General features: G+C 40.4%; 1 protein-coding gene across 7 annotated transcripts in view; it reads left to right on the forward strand.

Annotated features, from left to right (window-relative positions):
- The window catches only part of DENND5B (DENN domain containing 5B), a 210,632-nt gene that overhangs the window by 76,005 nt on the left and 106,814 nt on the right, over window positions 1-27,813 (forward strand). For 4 of the 7 annotated variants that reach the window (XM_082634752.1, XM_082634753.1, XM_082634751.1 and 1 more), the window contains exons 2-3: window positions 21,813-21,878; window positions 24,742-24,851. In XM_082634752.1, the coding sequence (XP_082490878.1) occupies window positions 21,813-21,878; window positions 24,742-24,851 (176 nt within the window). Of the gene's footprint in view, window positions 1-21,812; window positions 21,879-21,915; window positions 22,911-22,952; window positions 23,552-24,741; window positions 24,852-27,813 lie in introns of those variants that run through there. The other 3 variants (XM_082634750.1, XM_082634749.1, XM_082634748.1) reach the window with 3 other exon arrangements.

Here is a 27,813-nt window from a genome sequence, read left to right on the forward strand (position 1 = left end):
ATAGACTTTAATTAATAATAATGTATCAATATTGCTTCATTAGTGGTAATGTAATATTTACAGATAAGGGGAAACTATTTGGAGGGTATATTGGAACTCTGTACTATCTTTCCAATTTTTCTGTAAATCTAAAACCATTCCAAAAACTAAAGTTTTTTTTTTTTTTTTTTTTTTTTGCGGTACGCGGGCCTCCCACTGTTGTGGCCTCTCCCGTTGCGGAGCATGGGATCCGGACGCACAGGCTCAGCGGCCATGGCTCACGGGCCCAGCTGCTCAGCGGCATGTGGGATCCTCCCGGACCGGGGCACGAACCCGCGTCCCCTGCATCGGCAGGCGGACTCTCAACCACTGTGCCACCAGGGAAGCCCTAAAGTTTATTTTGAAAAAAAAAAAGTTAGCCATGTAGTCCTGGATTCAAAGCAAAGAATAATAAAATTCTGGTCATGTGATACCACCATGGTCATATGATACAGTAATAATATCCTTATGTTCTTATGTTTGAAATAAGGTAGGTGTCAAATTTTAATGTACAAGTCAGCACAAATTGGAAAAGAAAATGTTCTAAAGAAAATGGGCTAATTTTATTCCTTTACTTAAATTACATTTCAGTTTATATAGTCAAAGTTTTGAAATGACTCATTTTCACAGCTACCAATTCTTTAAATAAGTCTTACAAATTCTGGAGTATATGATTCAGATGTGAGAACAATTTTCATTCATTTATCCATTTATGCAACAAACATTAAAGAACATATGTACCAGGCACAGTATTAAGTAGGTGTTGAGGAAGTACGGATGAATAATGTGTTGAAGAGATGAAAGTCGAAAGGAGGAGATAGAATTGAACAGTTTTAATACAGTATGTTAAGTGGATAGCAATATGCAGAGTAGTTACAGGAATGGAGTTCCAAAAACTAAACGGTTCTATTTCCTTTTAAAAAAAAAGGGGGCGGGCCTCCCTGGTGGCGCAGTGGTTGAGAGTCCGCCTGCCGATGCAGGGGATACGGGTTCGTGCCCCGGTCTGGGAGGATCCCATATGCCGCGGAGCGGCTGGGCCCGTGAGCCATGGCCGCTGGGCCTGTGCGTCCGGAGCCTGTGCTCCGCAACGGGAGAGGCCACAACAGTGAGAGGCCCGCATACCGCAAAAAGAAAAAAAAAATAAAAATAAAAAAAAGGGGGGCATTATATTTATGTGTTATGTGCCAACCAAGAAAAGAAGAGAAATGCTGTGTTCTGAACCTTAATATCAGTGAGTTTTTATTTTAACACATCAACTAATAGGTATTTAGTACAATGTTTGTACAGTAGTGATTCATTTAAAAATTAAGCTCATGGAATTTAAAAGATGTTGGACCATAAAAATGATCTGTTCTAATTTGTAGTTTTATACTGTGTTATGGAAGAAACTCTTTACTTTTTTTGTGCTTAAAGACCTGTAGGAGCCCAGCAGGGGCCAAATGCAAGGACCAGAGTGAGGCCTTAGGTGCTAAGGGCAGCCCAGCTGACAGGCAGTAAGGGACCTTCGCCTTATAACCGAGCCGAACTGAACTCTGCCAACAACTGGGGTGAGCTTGGAAATGATTCTTCTCCAGAGCTCAGAAAGGAATGCAGCCCTGACAACAGGACGACTCCAGTATTGTGAGACCCAGAGCAAAGGAACCCTTTGGGCCACACTATGCCCAGACTTCTGATCCACAGAAACTGATAATAAGTGTGGGTATGGTTTTAAGTTGCCAAGTTTGTCATAATTTATTAAGGAGGCAATAGAAAACTAATATGAGGGAAGACATTCCAGACACAAGACCACGGTACTTAAAGGGAACTGCAAGTCATTGAGCTCAAGTGCAGGTGTATTGGGAGTGGGGAGTTCAGAAGCCGGAGCTGGACATGTAGGCTAGGTCTAGATCACGGTGGTTCTCAAGTGCCATATGAGCAATCTGGACTGTGGGTGACAGGGATCTGAACTTATGAGATTGGTGTCTTAGTTCACTTTGATTTTCCTGAGATAAGGTTTATTCACGTCTTTAAGTCTCTGCTCAGACATCATCAACTTAATGAGACCTGACCTCCCTATTTAATATTGCAACTGGTGCTCTCTACTGCTCTCCTCACCCTACTCTTATTTTTCTTTAACTTTCCATTGCACTTTTTTGTCTTTCAACATACTGTATAATTTATATTTATTATTTTTGTTTATCTCCTCCTAAAATGCAAACTCCATGAGGACAAGGATGTTTTTGCCTTTTTGTTCACTGTTTGTTCCAGTTATTTATTGTTGCATAACAAACCACCTGAAAACTATCTGCTTAAAATGACAGTCATTAATTTTGCTCACAGACCTGCAATTTGGGCAGCCCACCATGAGGCCCACTTGTCTGTGCTCCGTGCTGCATCAGCTGAGTGGCCTGACTCGGGCCAGAGGACACACTTGCAGCTGGCTCACTTCAGGGCTGGCGGGCTGTTGCTCACTGTTGGCTGGGCCCTCAGTTCCTCTCCTTCTCACAGCATGTGACTGTGTTTTAAGGGCATGTGTCCCAAGAGAACGAGGTGGAAATGCATGGCATTTTTTTATGACTTAGTCTTAGAAGCCATAGCCTCATTTCTCTGGTACTCGTACGTTTGAGGCAGTCATAAGGCCCTTCTCGCTTTAAAGGCAGGGGACCTGGACTCCGCCTTCTGATGGAGTTTCAGAAGAGCTTGTAGAACAGGAGATATTGTTGTGGACATCTTTGGAAAAACCAGTCTTCTGTCCTGTTACATCCCCAAAGCTAGAATAGTGCCTTGGCTCAGAGAGCTCCATAAATATTTGTTGAGTGAGTGAGTAAGTGAGAGAGAGAAAGAGAGAGAGGACAAGAGGAGAGAGGTGATTAGAAGGGGAGTACAATGTGCAATGTATGGCAGGGAGACTGTAAGTTAGGAAGCTGTAAGTATTCTGAGGCTGGCTTGAGATTCAGAATTAACAAAGTGACAGTGAAAATAGAAAGGAAAGGCTGATTGGGAGGGATATTAAAGAGGCATACATTATAAATTTTAATGGCTATTTGAATATGGAAGGAAAGGAGCAGGGTCCAGGTGAGGGAAGGGGGAGAAATCTAGACTCTAAATCCAGAAGGGCTCCCAGTCAGTCAGTCACATATCCCAGCTACATACCAGGGAGTGCTCTGAGTGCTAGAATACAAGTAGTGGATGTGATACCTTCTTTTTTTTTTAAACCATTTTTAAGATTTTATTTATTTTATATTTGGCTGCATTGGGTCTTCGTTGCTGTGCGCGGGCTTTCTCAAGTTGCGGCAAGCGGGGGCTACTCTTCCTTGAGGTGTACGGGCTTCTTTTTTTTTTTTTTTTTTTTTTTTTTTCTTTTTGTGGTATGCGGGCCTCTCACTGTTGTGGCCTCTCCCATTGCGGAGCACAGGCTCCGGATGCGCAGGCCCAGCGGCCATGGCTCACGGGCCCAGCCGCTCCGCGGCATATGGGATCCTCCCAGACCGGGGCACGAACCTGTATCCCCTGCATCGGCAGGCGGACTCTCAACCACTGCGCCACCAGGGAGGCCCAACGGGCTTCTTATTGTGGTGGCTTCTCTTGTTGCAGAGCACGGGCTCTAGGTGCACGGGCTTCAGTCGTTGTCGCACGTGGGCTCAGCAGTTGTGGCTTGCGGGCTCTAGAGTGCAGGCTTGGTCGTTGAGGCGCACGGGCTTAGCTGCTCCGCGGCATGTGGGACCTTCCCGGATCAGGGCTTGAACCCATGTCCCCTGCATCGGCAGGCTTGAGGTGTACGGGCTTCTTATTGTGGTGGCTTCTCTTGTTGCAGAGCACGGGCTCTAGGTGCACGGGCTTCAGTCGTTGTCGCACGTGGGCTCAGCAGTTGTGGCTTGCGGGCTCTAGAGTGCAGGCTCGGTCGTTGAGGCGCACGGGCTTAGCTGCTCCGCGGCATGTGGGATCTTCCCGGATCAGGGCTTGAACCCATGTCCCCTGCATCGGCAGGCGGATTCTTAACCACTGCGCCACCAGGGAAGCCCGTGATACCTTTTTGATAGAGTTATTTTTAGTGTTAAATTAACTCTCTTCAGAGATGAATAGTAGATAGTAATATTTGATAACTACATGGATTATGGCACTGTTAACGGAGGAAGATCTTTGGGGCAGAAGAGGAGTTAGCTTTGAAAGTGTTGAAGCTGAGGTTGCTGGTACTGCTAAGATGAGTGGAGATTCTCGGTGAGAAGTAGGAATTGTGAATTGAAACTCAGGGTTAAAGATCACCTTGAGGGTTTTCTTCTGTGTTTTTCTGGTGGAGAGGGGAAGGAGGAGTTTGTTTTTCCCATAGAGAAGAGGAAAATTCTACTCGCCCTCCCATCTTTATCCTTCTTGGTGGGTTTTGTTTCGTGTTAATTTCGAAACCTTAAGAAAGTGGTTTTTCCCCCACCAGAGGTGACCTTCTTCTTTCTTAATATGCTGGACAGTAGCTTTGGGAATCACAGTCTCTTGTAGAAATGGGAAGGTCTTGGTCATCTTACAGGTCATGTTGCCCCCATGCCCACCATGCCCCCCACCCCCTTCCCCATGTATGTGGACCGTGATGTCCTGGGTCTGTGCTCAACCTCAGTACCATTTTAAAACCTAGAGTCTCGTTAGTTCATTTTAACGAGATTGTTAAGTGTTCTATCTCATGTCCAGCATATTAGAGGAGGGCCTGGAAGGCCTCTGGTGAAAGTGCACACTGATGCACAGAGACTCAGAGGCTGTCACATCAATGGACCATTCTAGCTACCAGCAACTTCAGGTAATTCTTGGAATAATACTGCTTCTTTTTGATTCTTATAGGAAAATTCTCTTTCCCAGTGAATCCTGTTACTAATATTTATTTTGCCTGATTTTGCTCATGTTAGAATAATTTCATACACCATGGGGCAGTAGCATTAGTAAAACAAATGTTTTACTAATGAAACAAAAGAAATAATTTCTTTTCTTCAGAGAACATAGTTGAATTCTTATGCAGGAATTTTTTTTTTTTTTGAAGAGAGTAGGGGGAATAAAATGGTATTCCTATGTAAGTTAATTGGTATTCCTGTCAAACTAAACTGGGTTACACGTGTGTCTGAACACCTTATAGTTTTTTTTTTTATGAGAGTATTGGCAGCAAAAAGTAACGAATGGAAGTGGAGGGAAAGGTCTACATTAGCTCTGTGCAAATAGCTGCTTCTTTGAGTCAAGCGGCAGAAAAGCTTCTGTTTGAACAGCTCAGAACTCTAGCTCTGTAGTATTACTTGTCAGCTATAATATTTTAATGGTAGGTGACTTTCTTTTGTTACTAAAGGCAAAGGGTGGCTCTCTTGGAGGCTCTTTAGCAGAGAATAAGTTCTTTAGCAATAGGAGAAGATTTGTTTTATTTTGTATGATAAAATGCAACATGAAGAATAACATTAACATGCTTTCCTAGAAATATGTTGGATAAATGACTCTCACAGAAGGTAGATATCTAATAATACTGCATACTAATAATGTGTTATTATAGTAATAAAATAATCTGTATATTATGTATGAGGAAATTTTTGCTCAAAGAAATTGTGATTTGCCCTAGGCTACTAGACTCCAGGATATTCAACTAGAACTAGAACCTTGTTTTCTTTTTTTTTTTCTTTTTTTTCTTTTTTTATTGATTTTTGGCTGTTGGGTCTTCGTTGCTGCGCGTGGGCTTTCTCTAGTTGCAGCGAGTGGGGGCTACTCTTCATTGTGGTGCACGGGCTTCTCATTGCGGTGGCTTCTCGTTGTGGAGCATGGGCTGTAGGCGCACAGGCTTCAGTAGCTGCAACACGCGGGCTCAGTAGTTGTGGCTCATAGGCTCTGGAGCACAGGCTCAGTATTTGTGGCACATGGGCTTAGTTGCTCCACGGCATGTGGGATCTTCCCGGACCAGGCTCAAACCTGTGTCCCCTGAATTGGCAGGCGGATTCCTAACCACTGCGCCACCAGGGAAGTCCCTAGAACCTTGTTTTCTTGGCTATAATTATTATTTATAATAATTAAATAATAAATAAACCCTTTTATATTATTTATAATAATTATAATAATAAACCCTTTCCTCTTAGAGAGTTTCATGATGTCAGTTATACTACTTCAATGGCTTTTTGAAGTTTTTTTCTTGTTTCATACTTTATTACAAAAGGGATAGTATGACAAGCATGGATTAGGAGCCAGACGGGTTGTTTTTTCATCATTGGCAGAGGACTATAGATCCTGGCTTCATTGTTAAGGTTATTTTTGCAAGTAAATAATGTACTGTTGTGTTCTATGCTTGGTGGTAGGATGCACAGTGCCTAGTAAGAATTTATGTGGTCTTTGTCCTGAGTTCCTGGCACTGAACTTCTAGAACCCTGGGGATTTCCTGGTAATAGGAATATTATCCTAATGAGGCAACTAATGATGGGACTCCTAGATAGCTTCAGGTAGGGGTTGGTCACAGAAGGACATTGAACCAACCTAGGAGAGGGGAGGAGATTGGAGATTGTGTTTCAATAACATGGCTAGTGATTTAATCAGTTGCGTGTATGTAATGGAGCCCCAAACTTTATTTTTATTTTTTTAATACTAATTTATTTTTTTATTGAAGTATAGTTGATATACAATGTGTTAATTTCTGCTGTACAACAAAGTGATTCAATTATACATATATATATATATGCATTCTTCTTTTAATATTCTTTACCATTATGGTTTATCATAGGATACTGAATATAGTTTCCTGTGCTATACAGTAGGACCTTGTGGTTTATCCATTCCATATATAATAGCTTACATCTGCTAACCCCAAATTCCCACTACATCCCTCCCCTAATCCCCTAGGCTCAGGTTTTTTTTTTTTTTTTATACAGCAGGCTCTTACTAGTCATCAATTTTATACACATCAGTGTATACATGTCAATGCCAATTGAGTAATTCATCACACCACCACCCCCACCCCACCATGGCTTTCCCCACTTGGTGTCCATACGTTTGTTCTCTACATCTGTGTCTCAATTTCTGCCCTGAACACTGGTTCATCTGTACCATTTTTCTAGGTTCCACATATATGCGTTAATATACGATATTTGTTTTTCTCTTTCTGACTTACTTCACTCTGTATGACAGTCTCTAGATCCATCCACGTCTCAACAAATGACCCACTTTTGTTCCTTATTATGGCTGAGTAATATTCCATTGTATATATGTACCACATCTTCTTTTATCCATTCGTCTGTTGATGGGCATTTAGGTTGCTTCCATGACCTGGCTCTTGTAAATAGTGCTGCAATGAACATTGGGGTGCATGTGTCTTTTTGAATTGTGGTTTTCTCTGGGTATATGCCCAGTAGTGGGATTGCTGGGTCATATGGTAATTCTATTTTTCATTTTTTAAGGAACCTCCATACTGTTCTCCATAGTGGCTGTATCAGTTTACATTCCCACCAACAGTGCAAGAGGGTTCCCTTTTCTCCACACCCTCTCCAGCGTTTGTTGTTTGTAGATTTTCTGATGATGCCCATTCTAACTGGTGTGAGGTGATACCTCATTGTAGTTTTGATTTGCATTTTACTAATAATTAGTGATGTTGAGCAGCTTTTCATGTGCTTCTTGGCCATCTGTATGTCTTCTTTAGAGAAATGTCTATTTTGGTCTTCTGCCCATTTTTGGATTGGGTTGTTTGTTTTTTTTAATATGGAACTGCATGAGCTGTTTATATATTTTGGAGATTAATCCTTTGTCTGTTGATTCGTTTGCAAATATTTTCTCCCATTCTGAGAGTTGTCTTTTCATCTTGTTTATGGTTTCCTTTGCTATACAAAAGCTTTTAAGTTTCATTAGGTGCCATTTGTTTCTTTTTGTTTTTATTTCCATTACTTTAGGAGGTGGATCAAAAAAGATCTTGCTGTGATTTATGTCAAAGAGTGTTCTTCCTATGATTTCCTCTAAGAGTTTTATAGTGTCTGGTCTTACATTTAGGTCTCTAATCCATTTTGAGTTTATTTTTGTGTATGGTGTTAGGGAGTGTTCTAATTTCATTCTTTTACATGTAGCTGTCCAGTTTTCCCAGAACCACTTACTGAAGAGACTGTCTTTTCTCCATTGTATATCCTTGCCTCCTTTGTCATAGATTAGTTGACCATAGGTGCGTGGGTTTATCTCTGGGCTTTCTATCTTGTTCCATTGATCTATGTTTCTGTTTTTGTGCCCATACCATATTGTCTTGATTACTGTAGCTTTGTAGTATAGTCTGAAGTCAAGGAGCCAGGTTCCTCCAGCTGCGTTTTACTTTCTCAAGATTTTTTTGGCTATTTGGGGTCATTTGTGTTCCCAAACACACTGTGAAATTTTTTGTTACAGTTCTGTGAAAAATGTCATTGGTAGTTTGATGGGGATTGCATTGAATCTGTAGATTGCGTTGGGTAGTGTAGTCATTTTCACAATATTGATTCTTCCAATCCAGGAACGTGGTATATTGCTCCATCTGTTTGTATTGTCTTTAATTTCTCCATCAGTGTCTTATACTTTTCTGCATACAGGTCTTTTGTCTCCTTAGGTAGGTTAATTCCTAGGTATTTTATTCTTTTTGTTGCAATGGTAAATGCGAGTGTTTCCTTTGTTTCTGTTAGAGATTTTTCATCCTTAGTGTATAGGAATGCATGAGATTTCTGTGCATTAATTTTGTATCCTGAAACTTTACCAAATTCATTGATTAGCTCTAGTAGTTTTCTGGTAGCATCTTTAGGATTCTCTATGTATAGTATCATGTCATCTGTAAACAGTGACAGTTTTAGTTCTTCTTTTCCAATTTGTATTACTTTTATTTCTTTTTCTTCTCTGATTGCAGAGGCTAGGACTTCCAAAACTATGTTGAATAATAGTGGTGAGGGGCTTCTCTCGTGGCGCAGTGGTTGAGAGTCTGCCTGCCGATGCAGGGGACATGGGTTCGTGCCCCGGTCCGGGAGGATCCCACATGCCGTGGAGGGGCTGGGCCCGTGAGCCATGGCCGCTGAGCCTGCGCATCCGGAGCCTGTGCTCCGCAATGGGAGAGGCCACAACAGTGAGAGGCCCGTGTCCTGCAAAATAAATAAATAAATAAAAAATAGTGGTGAGACTGGACACCCTTCTCTTGTTCCTGATCTTAGAGGAAATGCTTTCAGTTTTTCACCATTGAGAATGATGTTTGCTGTGGGTTTGTCATATATGGCCTTTATTATGTTGAGATAGGTTCCCTCTATGCCCACTTTCTGGAGAGTTTTTTTTTTTTTTTTTTTTTTGCGGTACGCGGGCCTCTCACTGTTGTGGCCTCTCCCATTGTGGAGCACAGGCTCCAGACGCACAGGCTCAGTGGCCATGGCTCACGGGCCCAGCCGCTCCGCGGCATGTGGGATCCTCCCGGACCGGGGAACGAACCTGTGTCCCCTGCATCGGCAGGCGGACTCTCAACCACTGCACCACCAGGGAAGCCCCTGGAGGGTTTTTATCATAAATCTGTGTTGAATTTTGTTGGAAGCTTTTTCTGCATCTATTGATATGATCATATGGTTTTTATTCTTCAATTTGTTAATATGGTGTATCACATTGACTGATTTGCGTATACTGAAGAATCCTTGCATCCCTGGGATAAATTCCACTTTATCATGGTGTACGATCCTTTTAATGTGTTGTTGGATTCTGTTTGCTAGTATTTTGTTGAGGATTTTTGCATCTATATTCATCAGTGATATTGCTCTGTAATTTTCTTTTTTTGTAGTATCTTTGTCTGGTTTGGCCATCAGGGTGATGGTGGCCTCATAGAATGAATGTGGGAGTGTTCCTTCCTTCACAATATTTTGGAAGAGTTTGAGAAGGATGGGTGTTAGCTCTTCTCTAAATGTTTGGTAGAATTCACCTGTGATGCCGTCTGGTCCTGGACTTTTGTTTGTTGCAAGATTTTTAATCACAGTTTCAATTTCATTACTTGTGATTGGTCTGTTCATATTTTCTATTTCTTCCTGGTTCAGTCTTGGAAGGTTATACCTTTCTAAGTATTTGTCCATTTCTTCCAGGTTGTCCATTTTATTGTCATAGAGTTGCTGGTAGTAGTCTCTTAGGATGCTTTGTATTTCTGCAGTGTCTGTTGTAACTTCTTTTTCCTTTCGAATTTTATTGATTTGAGTCCTCTCCGTCTTTTTCTTGATGAATCTGGCTAATGGTTTATCAGGTTTGTTTATCTTCTCAAAGAATCAGCTTTTAGTTTTATTGATCTTTGCTATTGTTTTCTTTGTTTCTATTTCATTTATTTTTGCTCTGATCTTTATGACTTCTTTCCTTCTGCTAACATCGGGTTTAGTTTGTTCTTCTTTCTGTAGTTCCTTTAGGTGTAAGTTTAGATTATTTATTTGAGATTTTTCTTGTTTCTTGAGGTAGACTTGTATAGCTATAAACTTCCCTCTTAGAACTGCTTTTGCTGCATTCCATAGGTTTTGGATCATCGTGTTTTCATTGTCATTTGTCTCTAGGTGTTTTTAGATTTCCTCTTTGATTTCTTCAGTGATCTCTTGGTTATTTAGTAACGTATTGTTTAACCTCCATGTGTTTGTATTTTTTACGTTTTTTTCCCCTGTAATTCATTTCTAATGTCATAGCGTTGTGGTCAGAAAAGATGCTTGATCTGATTTCAGTTTTCTTAAATTTACTGAGGCTTGATTTGTGACCCAAGATGTGATCTATCCTGGAGAATGTTCTGTGCACACTTGAGAAGAAAGTGTAATCTGCTGTTTTTGGATGGAATGTCCTATAAATATCAATTAAATCTATCTGGTCTATTGTGTCACTTAAAGCTTCTGTTTCCTTATTTATTTTCATTTTGGATGATCTGTCCATTGGTGTAAGTGAGGTGTTAATGTCCCCCACTCTTACAGTGTTACTGTCGATTTCCTCCTTTACAGCTGTTAGCCTTATGTATTGAGGTGCTCCTATGTTGGGTGTATATATATTTATAATTGTTATATCTTCTTCTTGGATTGATCCCTTGATCATTATGTACTGTCCTTCCTTGTCTCTTATAACATTCTTTATTTTAAAGTCTATTTTATCTGATATGAGTATTGCTACTCCAGCTTTCAATTTCCATTTGCATGGAATATCTTTTTCCATCCCTTCACTTTCAGTCTGTATGTGTCCCTAGGTCTGAAGTGGGTCTCTTTTAGACAGCATATATATGGGTCTTGTTTTTGTATCCATTCAGCAAGCCTGTGTCTTTTGCTTGGAGCATTTAATCCATTCACGTTTAAGGTAATTATCGGTATGTATGTTCCTATGACCATTTTCTTAATTGTTTTGGGTTTGTTTTTGTAGGTCCTTTTCTTCTCTTGTGTTTCCCACTTAGAGAAGTTCCTTTAGCATTTGTTGTAGAGCTGGTTTGGTGGTGCTGAATTCTTTTAGCTTTTGCTTGTCTGGAAAGCTTTTGATTTCTCCATTGAATCTGAATGAGATCCTTGCCAGGTAGAGTAATCTTGGTTGTAGGTTCTTCCCTTTCATCACTTTAAGTATATCATGCCACTCCCTTCTGGCTTGTAGAGTTTCTGCTGAGAAATCAGCCATTAACCTTATGGGATTTCTCTTGTATGTTACTTGTCGTTTTTCCCTTGCTGCTTTCAGTCATTTTTTTTTTGTCCCTAATTTTTGCCAATTTGATTACTATGTGTCTCGGTGTGTTTCTCCTGGGTTTATCCTGTATGGGACTCGCTGCGCTTCCTGGAGTTGGGTGGCTCTTTCGTTTCCCATGTTAAGGAAGTTTTCGACTATAATCTCTTCAAATATTTTCTTGGGTCTTTTCTCTCTCTCTTCTCCTTCTGGGACCCCTAAAATGCGAATGTTGTTGCATTTAATGTTGTCTCAGAGGTCTCTTAGGCTGTCTTCATTTGTTTTCATTCTTTTTTCTTTATTCTGTTCTGCAGCAGTGAATTCCACCATTCTGTCTTCCAGGTCCCTTATCCGTTCTTCTGTCTCAGTTATTCTGCTACTGATTCCTTCTAGTGTACTTTTCATTTCAGTTATTGTATTGTTCATCTCTGTTTGTTTGTTCTTTAATTTTTCTAGATCTTTGTTAAACATTTCTTGCATCTTGTTGATCTTTGCCTCCATGTTTTTCCGAGGTCCTGGATCATCTTCACTGTCATTATTCTGAATTCTTTTTCTGGAAGGTTTCCTATCTCCACTTCATTTAGTTGTTTTTCTGGGGTTTTATCCTGTTTCTTCATCTGGTACATAGCCCTCTGCCTTTTCATCTTGTCTATCTTTCTGTGAATGTGATTTTTGTTCCACAGGCTGCAGGATTGTAGTTCTTCTTGCTTCTGCTGTTTGTCCTCTGGTGGATTAGGCTATCTAAGAGGCTTGTGCAGTTTTCCTGATGGGAGGGACTGGTGTTGGGTAGAGCTGGCATTGCTCTGGTAGGCAGTGCTCAGTAAAACTTTAATCCGCTTGACTGCTGATAGGTGGGGCTGGGTTCCCTCCCTGTTGGTTCTTTGGCCTGAGGCATCCCAACACTGGAGGCTACCTGGGCTCTCTGGTGGGGCTAATGGCAGACTCTGGGTGGGCTCACACCAAGGAGTACTTCCCAGAACTTCTGCTGCCAGTGTCCCTGTCCCCACAGTGAGCCACAGCCACCCCCTGCCTCCGCAGGAGACCCTCCAACGCTAGCAGGTAGGTCTGGTTCAGTCTCCCCTGGGTTCACTGCTCCTTCCCCTGGGTCCCGACGCGCACACTACTTTGTGCATGCCCTCCAAGAGTGGAGTCTCTGTTTCCCCCAGTCCTGTCAAAGTCCTGCAATCAAATCCCACTAGCCTTCAAAGTCTGATTCTCTAGGAATTCCTCCTCCCATTGCCAGACCCCCAGGTTGGGAAGCCTGATGTGGGGCTCAGAACCTTCACTCTAGTGGGTGGACTTCTGTGGTATACTTTTTCTCCAGTCTGTGAGTCACCCACCCAGAAGTTATGGGATTTGAATTTGCTGTGATTGCACCCCTCTTCCCATCTCATTGTGTCTTCTCCTTTGTCTTTGGATGTGGGGTATCTTTTTTGGTGAGTTCCAGTGTCTTCCTGTCGATGATTGTCCAGCAGCTAGTTGTGATTCTGGTGTTCTCACAAGAGGGAGTGAGAGCACGTCCTTCTACTCTGCCATCTTGGTTCAGGCTCCCAGTCGAGCCCCAAACTTTAGACACCAAAGCTCAGTGGAGCTTCCTGGTTGATGAACACATTGTTGAGGGGGTGAGGTGGTGGGTAACACACCCTGATTCCACAAGGAGAGAGCATGAAAGTTCTGCAGTCCTTCCCAGACCTCAGCCTGTGTGTATCTTCGTTTGTCTGGTCCTTCTGATTTGTATCCCTTGTAATAAACTATAATCATAAGTATAGCATTTTCCTGAGTTCTGTGAGTTATAAATTGTCAAACTAGAGGGGTTTGTGGGAACTTCCAAATGTATTGACGGTCTGTGAGAAGTGCAGGTGGCCTGCGGAATCTCTGAAATTGGGGCAGTCTTACTGGGAACCATGCCCTCTAATGGATAATGCCTGCACTAACTCCAGGTGGTTAGGGACAGAATTAAATTGGGGTACCTCCAGCTGAGTCTGAAACAGAATATCTGTATTATATACTCCTTTGGTTCCCAGTGAATAAACTTCAGTAATTGAAGTATATTTATATTTAATGTTAACTAAATAAAGTATGGCTCTTTAAATTTGATGTAATCAAGAAGGAAATATATTATGAGTCTCTTAGAAATTCACAACTTACTGGATGGATGTTGATGTACTTTTATTAAGATCTTAATCAAAATAAACTTTTAGGATTACCAGAATTCAGGTTTCTTTATCGGTGAACATTTTTCAGTAGTGTCTATGAATTTTCAGAGATCCCTCCAGTTTCTTTTGCTTGATTCCCTTTGTGACCAGCAGCCTGCATCTGCAAGATCGCCAGCTGGATTTAGAGGTTGTAGATTTAGAAAGGTTAATAAGCCCATTGTGAGTTAAAACCTGTGGTCTTGATTAGTAGCTTAGTGGTGGGTATATGGCTTCTTCTATGAAAGGTAGAGAGCATCCATAAAAAATGGGCAAATTCTATCCCGTATTTGAAGAACTATACTCATCATGCATTTGAGCACAGTAGCAGGCAATGTAGAGCATTACCAAGGAAGAGAAGGTGCAGTATAGTCAGGGATTGGCATTATAGTCAGAAGGTCAAAACTAACACAAATTAAAATTCAGGCTAATCCAGGAATATAAAAATAGCTAACTGTTGTAATAACAACCCTAGTCTATCAGTGGCTCAAAACAATAGAAGCTTATTTCTCATTCATTGTTTAGTCTAATGTAGGCCAAGGTGGGAAGGGGCTCTGTTTTGCAGAGGCATTCAGTGAGCCAGGTTTCTTCCATGTGTGGCCTTCCCGTCTTTAAGGCCCCATTTCCATTTGCATTTAGCTGATGAGCAGCAGAAGAAAGACAGGTTGTGTGCCTCAAGCGGGAGGTGACACCCATCACTTCTGCTCCCATTTCATTGGTAAGAAATAGTCTTTTGGCCCCCACCCAGATGCAAGGATATTGGGAAGGAGAGGAGAACATGGATGTTGGTGAGCACCTGCTGTCTGTCATAAATCCAGTATCAGTAATAGCTGTTCACTGGTGCTAAGATAATTGGCATGGCTTATTCAAGTGAGAATGGTTTGGGACTATTTCAAGAAGTGCCAGAGGGAGAAAAGATAAAGTGGAGAGAATGCAGTCCCTCCTGGATTCAGTGTCTTGTATAAATGTTATCAAACTCAGGTTTGGCTGCTTGATGCTTGAAAGCCAATACTTGAGAGACAAGTGCTGGTAGGAATGGAAAGGTTGCTTTATTCAGGAGGCCAGCAACCTGGGGAGAAAGTGGACTCATGTCTGAAAACCAACTCCGAAGACTCTGCTCTACCATGAAATTTTTAAAGGGAGAATTATTTGAGGAGGGCATCAGAGTCTTTGTTCTCGTCCACTATGTGCAGACTTTCTTCTGATTGGTTGGTGGTAAGGTAACAGGGCGGTGTTCCAGGACTCTTGTGCTCAGCCTGAAGTTACCATCCTCCATCTGGGTAGGGGCCTTAGTTCCTGCAGAAGAACTCAAAGGTATTTTGTTAAGTATATTCCTTGTGATGGAACCAGGACCCTGCCCTGTGGCTACACTACTCTTTCTTGACTGCTCCTCCTTTGTTTCTGCATTCCCTCCCTTCCCTGATAAGCAACTGTTTGAATCTGCCCTTTGGGACTCAGGGAAGGTCAAGGAGGCTGAATGAAGCCTATTTCCTGCAAACAAGAAATGGGTGACATGCAAAGGATTTGTACCTGGGAGGGCTTCAGAAGGTCCTGTTCTGTTTCATAAAGGCTTACAAGGGTAAAGTAAGTAAGCTGTATGCTGGGGATAGGAAGTGTGGTTGCCTGGGGAGTACACCCTGTATCAGCCATAATGTAGTATGGAATGGGCAAACCAGCTCTCTGTGTAGAATTAGGAAGGCAAGGTAGGAGAGTGAGAGATCCTCAGAGGACTGGACTGTCCTCATCAGACCTAGAGCATCAGTCACTGTGCCCGGCATAGGCACACTGGAAATGTTTCTTGAATGAGTTAACATCCTCCTGTCTTTAACAAAACAAAACCTGAAACCCTTCCCTCAACCCCACATTCTCCTCCAATATTATCCCTTTATCATCTTTCCAGCAGAACTCCTCAGAAGAGTTGATTATGCTCTCTGCCTCGACTTCCTCTCTTTGCAGTCTTTCTTGGAACAACGCCAGACAGGTTTTCTCCCGCACACCACGCAGAAATCTCTTTGTCAAGGTCACAGTGACTTCCTGTTGTCAGCACCGTCCTTGTTAAAACATTTTCTTTAACTTGGCTTCCATGATGCTTCTGGTTTTCTCTTACCTCACTGACTGCTTTTTCTCATTTACCTTTTTCCCAGTTCCTCATCCTCTTCCCAGCCTCTCAGTGTTGCTTGAGTCCCCTAGGTCTGACCCCAGGCTTCCTCTCTTCATCTACAGTCATTTCCTAAGTGATCTTACCCAGCCCTGTGATGTGAAATACCATCCTTTTTATGTTTCTAACTTTTCCCCTGAATTTAAATTCTTACACCTAGGGGCTTCCCTGGTGGCGCAGTGGTTAAGAATCCGCCTGCCAATGCAGGGGACACGGGTTCGAGCCCTGGTCTGGGAAGATCCCACATGCCGCAGAGCAACTAAGCCTGTGTGCCACGTCTAATGAGCCTGTGCTCTAGACCCCGCGAGCCACAACTACTGAAGCCCATGCAACTAGAGCCCGTCCGCAACAAGAGGAGCCACCGCAATGAGAAGCCCGCGCACCGCAACGAAGAGTAGCCCCCACTCATCACAACTAAAGAAAGACCATGCGCAGCAACGAGGACCCAACACAGCCAAAAATAAATAAATAAATAAACAAACAAACAAATAAAAATTTTAAAAAATATTCCTATATCTAAAGGCTTATTCAAAAACTTCTCTTGGATATCTAATAGACATCTCAGAGTTAACATATCCAAAACTGAATTCTTCATTCCAGCTCCCTGACAGCCCTCCTCCCCGCAGTAAAATCCCCATCTTCTCCATTGTTCCTTGTTTCAGAAAATAACTACCCTATTCATCCGGGTGCTTAGACCAAAATCCATGGTATCACGATATCCTTCTTGACTATTTGTTTCTCTCACATCTAATCCGCCAGCAAATCATATATAATATTTATGCCTTCAGAATGTATTTAGAATCTTATCACTTCTCACCACCCTAGCACTCTCCCTCTAATCCGTACTGCCATCATCTCTTGCCTGGACTGTTGCAGAAGCTCCTAACTGATCTCTTTGCATCTACCCTTGAGCACTACAGTCTGTTCTCTCAGCTGCCTGGGTGATCTTTTTAAAACAAAGTCACTTCTCTGTTTAAGACACTCCAGTTACTTCCCATGATACTTAGTATAAAATCAAAAGTCCACACCACAGCCTACAAGGTCCTGTTTTATCTGGCTCCTGGCTATCTCTCTGACTTCATTTTCCACCACCTCACTCAGGTGCATCGGTGTCCTGGTCTTGCTGCATCTCAGCTGGGACAAGCTCACTTGTACCACAGGGACTGTCCACTTGCTATTTCCCTTGCCTGAAATACTCTTTCCTCAGATGACCTCGTACATAGAATTAAGAGCACAGACTCTGGAGTCAGACTGCTTAGGTTTGAATGTCCTCGTTATCTGACCTGAGCAAGTTATTTAACCCTTTTGTGCCTCAGTTTCTACATCTGTAAAGTGAGAACAATAATGGGACCTACTTCACAGAGTAATTATGCTGCTGAAATGGGTTAATACATGTAGAGCACTTAGAATAACGCCTGCCTATAGTGAGCTCTGTGTGTTAACCATGTGACAGCTACTACTTCATCAGGTCTCTGCTTATACGTCGCCTGCTCAGAGATGTCTAAATAGCTGGAGAATTATCAGAATGAATAGCGAATATGCAGCCTCCTGGGGGATGTGCTTCAAAGGGGACAGCTTACTGTGGTGTAGAGACAGCACATGTGCAAGAAATGTCTTTCTGTGAATGTCACAGGAGTGCCCCTTTATTTTAGTTACCACCGTGAAGGTGCCCACCCCTCCTCACCCACCCCCATGTCTCTTTCCCTGGTCAGTCTCTTTAGGACCCACTGCTGCCTAGTATTGCCTCTCCCAACTCCCGCTCATACTAATTCAGGCTGGGTCTTTGGAAATAGACATTTGGAGACCTGTAGGGTTAGACGTGGGAAGGAGAAGAATTACCTCACCACCATGTCATCCCTTTTTCTTTGCCTCAGCATGGACTTCTTAGGCAGCATCCATAGTGTCTCCATTTCCTCCTCTCACCTTCATCAAAATACTGAGGAAAAATTACTGACTGTGAGTATTCTGTCTGTGTGTGTGTGTGTGTGTGTGTGTGTGTGTTTTAACTTTACCTTTAGAGAGAAAAGGAACACAATGAAAAAGGGACAGGGCAGAAGAGATTACCTGTTTTAACTTCCCTTCTGTTTTCATTATTCCTATCAGCAAACTTTCTTTAAAGCATCTAGACTTCAGTGATATCCCTCAGGCACAGGAGCATAGGGAAGTATTGGGAGACTTGGCCTTGTCTTGTGGAGAAATACCCTGTTCAGAAATAGACTGTGGTGGAAATGGACAACAAGGGAGGGAACTCACTGGGGCCCTAGGAGTGGGAAGGTTCAGAGAGGGGATGAATGAAGAAATATGTAACAGGGTCTCTCATCCTGAGAAACAGCTCCAAGGTTCACAGATCTCCCTCTACTTGCAACCTCACGCACAGACTATAGAAATCCTCACCAGTGACTTGGAGCTGGGGGCAGGGTCCCTTACTCCCAGTGCCAATTGAGAGGAAGCACGGAGCTACCAAAAGGCCAGATCTCGTGTTCCCAGCCACAGGGAGAAGAGGTGTATTTCTGGTATTCTAACATCATCTACAAAGTAAGAAGAGGATTAGATTCTTTGTAATATGATATTTCAGAAACTTTATGAGAGTTAAGAAATTTTTAGAGCTCAGTCCTTCTAGACCTGCCCGTATACATTCTAGTATGTTAAGTAAAAATATTAGTTACATTTCTTTTTTTTTCTTTTTTTTTTTTTTTTTTGGGCCACATGATACGGCTTGTGGGATCTTAGTTCCCTGACCAGGGATCCAACCCAGGCCCTCGGCAGTGACAGCCTGGAGCACCAACCACTGGACCGCCAGGGAATTCCCTAGTTACATTTCTTTTATAGTTATACATTATCTTTTTAAATATATGTGCTGTAAAGTAGACCTTGAAATCCAAGTTTGGTCTAATGGTGATTCACATTATAGCTTTGCATGAAGCAGATGCACTTATTTCACTGGAAATTCTCTGAATTATTTAGGCCATAGTTAATTGGATTTTGGTAATCTGGAGGCAGAAATAAAATAATTGAATCTCAAATCTGTTAAAATTATTTTTGCTTATGTACCATTCTCCATATAACTGGCCAGAGTAAAATGATCTGGAATAGCTTTCATATTTTTTCTTTTTGTCCAGTAAAACCAGAAACAAAGACTATATGAAGTAATTGGTAAATATAATGGCAGTGATACTCTGAACACAGCCAAGAGTTTACACCTTAAACAGGGCAGGATAGGCTATAGATAAGAGCTAGGCAGAATTATCAGACCATTGAATGGATTAGTTTCCCTACTTTGTGTCTCATTTCTGTAAGAGGGATATTCAGCGTCATTTGTAAAATTCATGCTTGCTTTTCTAAATGGGGAGATATTTGTGTCACTTGGAGTAAGTAATCTAATATTACCCTACTCTGCTACTACTCTAATTAGTAGTTGTTATTCCCGTGACGCAGAAAGAGGAAACGCCTGTAGTATATATTCAATGAATGAGGTCTGCTTCTCCACTTCTTTCATGTTAGTCCCAGTTGTAACAATATTGCCTCCCAGGAGTATGCAGTAACCTGGGGGTGTGGAGGAGCGCACTGACTTGTGTGCCCACTGGGGCACCCTCAACCAAGGGCTTTGCACACTGGGTATATTTTGGGGGGCTGTTCAGAGGTCTGTTTTGGGTCATCTATCCCTGATGATAGATGGATGTCAGTTCACAGTTCTGGCCGTCCCTAAAGATCCAAATAACTTCCGTAGTGATTTCAGGGTGCCCTTAGCCATTTATAATGAATCAGTTCCTTTATTCCTTCAGTTCAGGAGTTCCATAGGTAGCTTTCCCAGCCCTGTGTTTGTTGTTTTGTGGAGGGAGAGCATAGAAAATTTCTGCAAACCTTGTTTGGGATCTAGAACTCTCACGATGTCTGTGGATAGATAAATAGCATCCCAAAGTAGAAGCTTAGTCTGTGCTACTCTCTTGGGATCATTCAGACCTTTGAGATGTGGATAGGAAGGTTCCCCAGCTATTCGGACCCTACAGTGATCATTATTTGAATCTTTAAAGGAAAGACTCTGACATCTCTAAGACATACAGAAGTTTACACACCCTTCAAAGCTTCTAAGTTACAGAGCTCTAGTGTGAATTTTTTAATAGCCTGTGTCCTCATTGTAGTAAACTTTTCCCCAAGAGTTGATACTTCTTAGTTAATGGTACATAAGAGGATAGTTGACTAATGGAATCTCTGTACCGAGCAAACTTGAGCTTGTGTTTGCATAGCTTATTTCTCTTAACTGTTACCCTATACCAAAATCATGAGCGTTGCCATTTTGCTGGAAGTTCATACTGTGGGGGTTGCCTCATCTTTGGTGAAGACAGTGCTCTAGGTATTAAGAGGAACACAACTGTTAGTTATATTTATGAGACTTGGAGGAGCACAGACAAGCTTCTGATTAAAATAGTGGGCAAACAGCAGTGACAGAAAATAATTTATCAGCTGCTTATGCCAGCAAATTAATGGAAAAAAGAAAAGAGTGCCTACATGAAGCAGTGGAAAAATGGATAAGAATGTAAATAGATTACAACACTTAATCTTCTTAAATTAGTAATATATTTCAAAGTATAAATTATTCTGTGAGAAATCAGAATGGTGCCCAAAACTAGTTTCTTACTACAACATGAATCCACAGTCATTTGGAACAAAATGCCACACTTGATGTGTTTTATTACTTTTAATCATTCGGATGGATTAACAGTAAGATATCTGTGTTAGCCTTTACGAAAGGTAGACTACTTATAAGATTGGATATAATATATGTTTTTGTCCTTACATTAAATATTGGAATGTAATTTTTAAAAGCAGACTTGATTTTTAGGACACTTTTAGATTTACAGAAAAATTGAGAAGATAATAAGAGAGTTCCCATATACACCCCACCACACCTCCCTCCATGCACAGTTTTCCCTGCCAGTAACATCCTAGGGTAGTACGATGCTTGTGTTGCAATTAATGAATCAGCATGATACATTATTGTTAACTAGAGTCTATACTCCATTCAGATTTCCTTTTGTTTACTTAATGTCCTTTTTCTGTTGGAGGAACCCATCCAATATACCACATTACATTCAGTTGTCTTGTCTCCTTAGGCTCCTCTTGGCTCTGACAGTTTCTCAGGCCTTACTTGTTTTTGATGACCTTGACAGTTTTGACAAGTATTCATCAGGTATATTGTAGGTTGCCCCTCTTGAAATTTGTATTATGTTTCTCTACTGATTAGACTGGGGTTATAGGATCATATAGTAGGACTATGTTTAGCCTTGTAAGAAACTGCAAACTATCTTTCCTAAGTGGCTGTACCTTTTTGCATTACCACCACCAATTTACGAGAGTTCTGTCTCTTTGCATACTTGTCAGCATTTGGTATAGTCAGTTTTTTGGACTTAGCCATTCTGATAGGTTTGCAGAAATTGGGATGCAATTTCCATAGTTGGTCATTTAGTCTTACTACCATATTTTATTATATCTGACTATAGAAACATTAGCTTTCTCCTGATATTTCTCTTTAAATTAGCATTAAGAAAAGTGTGTACTTTTTCCCATATGAATAACTGTTACAGATGTTTCAATAGCATTTCGCTTATTACATTTAAATACAATTACCTATTCTCCTTCCTTTCTTATTACTAATAGCTTATAAGCTACGTACTATTAGTGTTAAGCTATGTTCCGTTGATGTTAATGTCTCATGTTTAATTGCTTTTGTTTAATTTTTTAATTCTCATTTTCCATTCTTCTTCACAGTCATTTTTGCTTTTTTGTTTGTTTGTGTTTCTTTGTTCATAAAGCTTTTTTGTTTCTGTTACATTATGTAGTTTTGTACCAATGGCTAGAAGCAGATCGTCATGGCAAGAGCCAAGATGCTGCAAATACGACTTCAGGTAAAAATAAAAATAAAAGTTGAGGTGTTAGAAGTTATTATTTTAATTCATCCCAAGACCATCAAATTGCTTCTTTATTCAGTTTTGCTTAGGCAAAAAAAAAAAGGTATTATTTTGTATTTCTGTTCTCTCATTTGCATCTTAATTTTTGTAAAGACCTCATTTGCTTCAAGCCTTGAAGAAATTATTTATTCATCAGTATTTAAGCTCTCTTGGCAGATATGTCCTATTTTCTTAGGAGGAAAGTCTTAATTGTAGCTTAAGATCAGTAGGGGGTTACTTGGCAATATTACTTGAAATTAAGTCCACTTGTAGCTGTCGTGGGGGATATTAATATTTGCACAAATTTATAATCCTTGTTTATTTCAGGGTAGTGTTTAAAAGGTGGATTTTAAGTTAAGTAAAGCATACTTATGTACTTTCCATTTCCTGGGAATCCAAGTTCTTAGACCGATTCATTTTTCCTGCTAAGTCCTAGCAATAAATTCTATGTTAGAGGTTCATGGGTTCAAAGTGCAAAGGTTAGGCTGTTGCTCTGTCTCACACCTCCAAAAGGCGTCTCCAGGATTCTCTGCTTTGACTGGTGCTAGTAGGAATAGCTGCATGTACTCACTTCTGAATCCTTAACAGTGCTATCAGAAGTATCACTCAGATTTTCTCCAAATTTTCTTCAAGATAATATTTGCCAAGACAGCTGTGTATATAGCGACGATCTCCCCCCTTCTAAAGCAGTCTCATAAGAAGTGGTGGTGGTGGTGGTTCTGTTTTTCTTTTGTTGGATTTGTATTTCTGGTTCGTGGGCTTTCGTTTTTGTGAAATTCTTTTTCCCTGGAGGTGGTTTTCCTTCTCTCTCTTCTGGTTGATTCATTGTGCCTCAAGAGGGTGTGGTGTTCCTTCCTTAACAGGACAATTATATTGAAAATGGCAGTATCATGACTTTTCTGATTTATTTCCTGACCCATTAGTAACTTGATATATGAATGAAGATAATGTTACTATTTTAACCAAACTGAGGCAGGAATTCATTAAAAGGTAAGTGTTGCAAGGAGTTATATCCTGCGTTATATGTTGTTTCTTCTGCTCCTGCAGTATTTCATATTTTATTTACATTTGTGAATGATAAAATAAGCAGTTTTGGTATTTGAGGGTGGGCGAAGGAGAGGGTTTCTTGATGGCTGGGTATTATCTGAGGATATGCCGTTGCTGTGTCACGAGCACAGTCAGCAGCATAAACTTTAGAAAACCAGGAGAGAATTCTTGTTGTTCTGTTTCTCTGACTGTAAGTGAAAAGTAACCTTTCTTTTTTTAATGAAGAAGTAAATAATCTAAAAATTCTTAGCGTTTGAATGAGAATCTAGTACCAGCTTAAAGGTACCATTTACCCTTTCTGAAACCAGCAGTGAGCCCTGACTCCTTTCTTCAGACGTAGTGACCCATGGATGGTTTCACATTTTCTATTGACTTTCCCGTACCCTAGAGGCATGGTGCAGAAATTGATAAACTTTCCTTAGGGATGCCTTTGACAGTTTCTCTTCTAGAAGTGAAAGCTCTCTATTTCTTAGAAGATGGAAATATGAGGTAGAAAGACAAAGAGATGAAGTGCTTGCCTAAATAAGTAAGAGGAATCCAAAGGAAAATGATCATTAGCCAAGGGCTTAAATTAGAAGTAAAAGGTTACTTGCTGCAGTAAATCTATTTAAATTATGTGCCTTTATTCAAAAACGCTCCTGTGTATTTTGTATTGCAGTCTCCAGCAAGATTTTACAGTGTGGCTTTTCCCTCCTTCTGTGATCTGATAAGTTTTGCACTGAAAGGTGTTTTAGTATATGTCTTTTATATTTTTACCAGAGATGGAAACTGAGTCTAACTAGGTGTCCAAATATGACTCATGAATTGCTTTATGATATTTTTATTTGTACAGATACTGGTAGGTGGCATTTATCTTTTGATCCATCAGCTTGTATTTTGTACTTACTTAGAACTTAACAAGTAGAAAGAACACAGGAGACAGAATGGTATTGCTCCCAGGGTGTTCTAATTCCTTAATCTCAACTTTTTGACACTGAGAATTTAAGATCCATCCATATTAAAATATTTTGTGAAAGTAAGGCATTTGGAGGTAACAGGTCGAATGGGAGTTAATTTGGTCAAGGACATAAAGAACTGAGCTAACAATTATTACTGAATTTTCTTATATATAATAATCAAAGGATAGTCTTTTACCTTTCCAGAATTTTAACAGGTGATGAAATTGGCTTAGAATAGCTTGTTTCTTTTCAGAGGTTAGTGTGCTTAATGTGTTCTATCTGCTAAACCAGACAACTCAGTAATGATGTTTCTGATTCTGTTAATAATGTTACTTGTAAAAGCATGGAGATGCAGTCAAATTTACCAGAGATTTTTGTGGGAACTCAAGCAAAGTTGCCTCCTTTGGGCACTGCAGCATTAAGTCTATCCATGTACAAAATTTCAGGATCTTAAGAAGTATAATTAGCTTAATTTGAGATGTTTCTTTAGTGAGTTAAATGTTTCCAAATAGATTTTTTTTTTTTTTTGGTCACCACATGTTGAAATAGGACAGTAATTAGGTTACAGCAAGGATTATTTTAGCATGTCTTGATTTTTAGTATGAGTTGTGTAGCCAGGATTTTAAAATTCAGATTCTGAACTTTTAAATGCAGATCTCTTATTAACAGTTCCTTTTCAGTTGTCCATTGAAAAATTTACAACTGAGACTATTAGAGGTAGAAATTGAATCAGATTTCAACATTATCAGTCAGTATATATACAAAATAAAAATAAAACTATGGCATGCTTTTGAAAAAATTCTAGATATTAACTAATTACTAATTATCTGTTGTAGGTGAAAATTTTGACCAGAGTCCTTTGAGAAGAACATTCAAATCCAAAGTTCTGGCCCACTATCCTCAGAATATAGAATGGAACCCTTTCGATCAAGATGCAGTAAACATGGTATGTTTGGTTTTTTTTTTTTCCTCTTCAGCCTTCTTTTTATTTTAAGATGACAATAGTGACTATATTTTGAATGTGTACATTATTTCATTTAATTTAACCCTTTAAATAAAAAATTCTTTAAGATATATTATCTTCATTTTACAGATGTAGAAAATGAAGCTCAGGGAAGTTAAGTAACTTGCCTAAAGTCCCCATAGCTAATAAGTGTATATAACAGACCCTCAAAGCCCATTTTCTTTTCCGGCCATTAAGCTGTGTGGTGAATTTGTATTACTTAATACATAGACACTTTGGTAACAGTGATACCATTTTCTTGGCCTGAAGTGGAGCCTGATGGAAGGAGCATGATTACAGTTTTCATATTTCAAGGAATGTTGTATGATGGGTCTGTAATTTATCATATTCACAAAGTAAGGTAGGAAAGGAACTTCAATGCATCATTTAGACATTAGTAGGAATTTGTGTATAAGAAATTTAAATTAGTGTCATGAGTTACCAGTGGTGATTGTAAGTCCCTTTAGAGGTTCTTAAAAATACAGTAGGTCATAATTTTCAGGTCATTTAGGAAGGGTCCTTCTTAGAAGCCTGGATAATATTTTGTTCCTCCATGATCTCTGTGATTATAAAAATAAGGGGCCCCCAAAGTGAGTAAATCAGAGATCTGGCACGATAGGCACAGAAGTGATTAAAGGTGGACAGGGACTTCCCTGGCGGTCCAGTGGTTAAGACTCCACACTTACACTGCAGGGGGCGTGAGTTCCATCCCTGGTCGGGGAACTAAGATCCCGCATGCCATGCGGCACGGCCAGAAAAGAAAAAAAGAAAGGTGGAGTGAGACACATAGTTGTGGTTCTTTTTGAGTATTTTAAAGGTGGAGCCAAAAGACCGCATTATGATGTGATACTGTAAGGGAAGAAAATGAATATTTAGTCGTAGATGCCTGCTAGATACCTCATGAATGTTACTTTCACATACATGCTTACATGTACCCAGTGAGGATTCTTTTTTTTGTTGTTTTTGTTGTTTTTGTTTTTTTGTGTTTTTTTGTGGTACACGGGCCTCTCACTGTTGTGGCCTCTCCCATTGCAGAGCACAGGCTCTGGACACAGTCTCAGCGGCCATGGCTCACAGGCCCAGCTGCTCCGCGGCACGTGGGATCCTCCCAGACCAGGGCACGAACCCGTGTCCCCTGCATCAGCAGGCAGACTCTCAACCACTGCACCACCAGGGAAGCCCCCAGTGAGGATTCTTATTCATATTTTACAGAGGTTAAGTTTACTTGCCCAGAGTTATACAGGGAGTCTCAGAGGTTAAATCCAGATCATTTTTACTCTCTAGCTCACTTTTTTCCCAGCTGCATGCTGCCTCCCCCAAAGAAAAGCTATGTAACTTGGTTTTGACATGCCCCAAAATGATATGGGTCACATTGGATCCTTTTCAGTATTTCTCTATCACAGTAAACCCATTCCAGTCTGGACTTACTCCAAGGATGGAATAGCATGGTACTTTTTCTAAGGACAGATGCCTAAGGCACTTGGCAGTTCGACTTTGATTCTTTACAGAGCACAGTGTACTTATTTCTCTTAACTGTTACCCTATACCAAAATCATGAGCGTTGCCATTTTGCTGGAAGTTCATACTGTGGGGCCTAGCCTCATCTTTGGTGAAGACAGTGCTCTAGGTATTAAGAGGAACACAACTGTTAGTTATATTTATGAGACTTGGAGGAGCACAGACAAGCTTCTGATTAAAATAGTGAGCAAACAGCAGTGACAGAAAATAATTTATCAGCTGCTTATGCCAGCAACTTAATGGAAAGATATTAAAGAAAAGAGTGCCTACATGAAGCAGTGGAAAAATGGATTAGAATGTAAATAGATTACAACACTTAATCTTCTTAAATTAGTAATATATTTCAAAGTATAAATTATTCTGTGAGAAATCAGAATGGTGTCCAAAACTAGTTTCTTACTACAATATGAATCCACAGTCATTTGGAACAAAATGCCACACTTGATGTGTTTTATTACTTTTAATCATTTGGGTGGATTAACAGTAAGATACCTGTGTTAGCCTTTACCTCTATCTGCATAACATTCATCTCTAAAGCAATTATCAGCTTCCTTGATCTGTCTTTGATATTTTCTTTACCCCTTCTCTCTGAGTTATTTTACTCAAGCAGAAAACATTTCCCTCTGAAGAACAGACACATACGCTTGTGTTTCGACGCTTAAGCACCATACAACATTTTGTTTATTGCTGCAAATTTAAAGGGATTTGCTGGTACTCCTTGAAAATCTCTGAAAAGCATCCCATTAAACTAGTCTGCATTTGGGTCATAGATTTACTTCCCTTAATTTCCTCTTTGATTTATCAGTAAGTACATTTGTATGAAGCTATAATTTATTCCCACCTAAAGGTATAAAGCTTTGTTCTTGCCTTTAGCAAGACCCCACTCCAGTAAATTATCGCCTTCTGTAATATCACTCATTCTGCTAACAAAGTGGAGCTTTGGATAAGGGTCATTAATTTCATACAAATTAAGTACCCAAAAGCAATGAAACTTGTTAAATAAAAAAAACAATTCCATGTATATGAGTGCAGTGCATATATAACAGAAAATAGATATGTGACATTTGAAATTGCTTCTGAATTAATTGCTTTTATGTCTCTTTTGGTTGTGGATTCACAGGTTTTTGTGGGGAAAAAAATGGAAGTATCATAAAACAGAGAGAACAAAACAAGTCACATACCCATCACCCAGAACTAACATGTCAACATTTGACAGATTTGCTTCAGAGTCATACCTTTCCTCTTAAATGAAACAAAACATTGCAAATGGAGCTGAAGTTCCCCTGTCTTCCCCCCACACCCCACCACCCCCATCTCAGATCTCTTTAAGGAAATCAGCATATTGGCATCCATGACTGTCTATGTAATGTTCTAATAGATGGAGCTT

This window comes from Mesoplodon mirus (assembly GCF_964341445.2).
Source record: "Mesoplodon mirus genome assembly, chromosome: 11".
Taxonomy (NCBI): Eukaryota; Metazoa; Chordata; class Mammalia; order Artiodactyla; family Ziphiidae; genus Mesoplodon; species Mesoplodon mirus.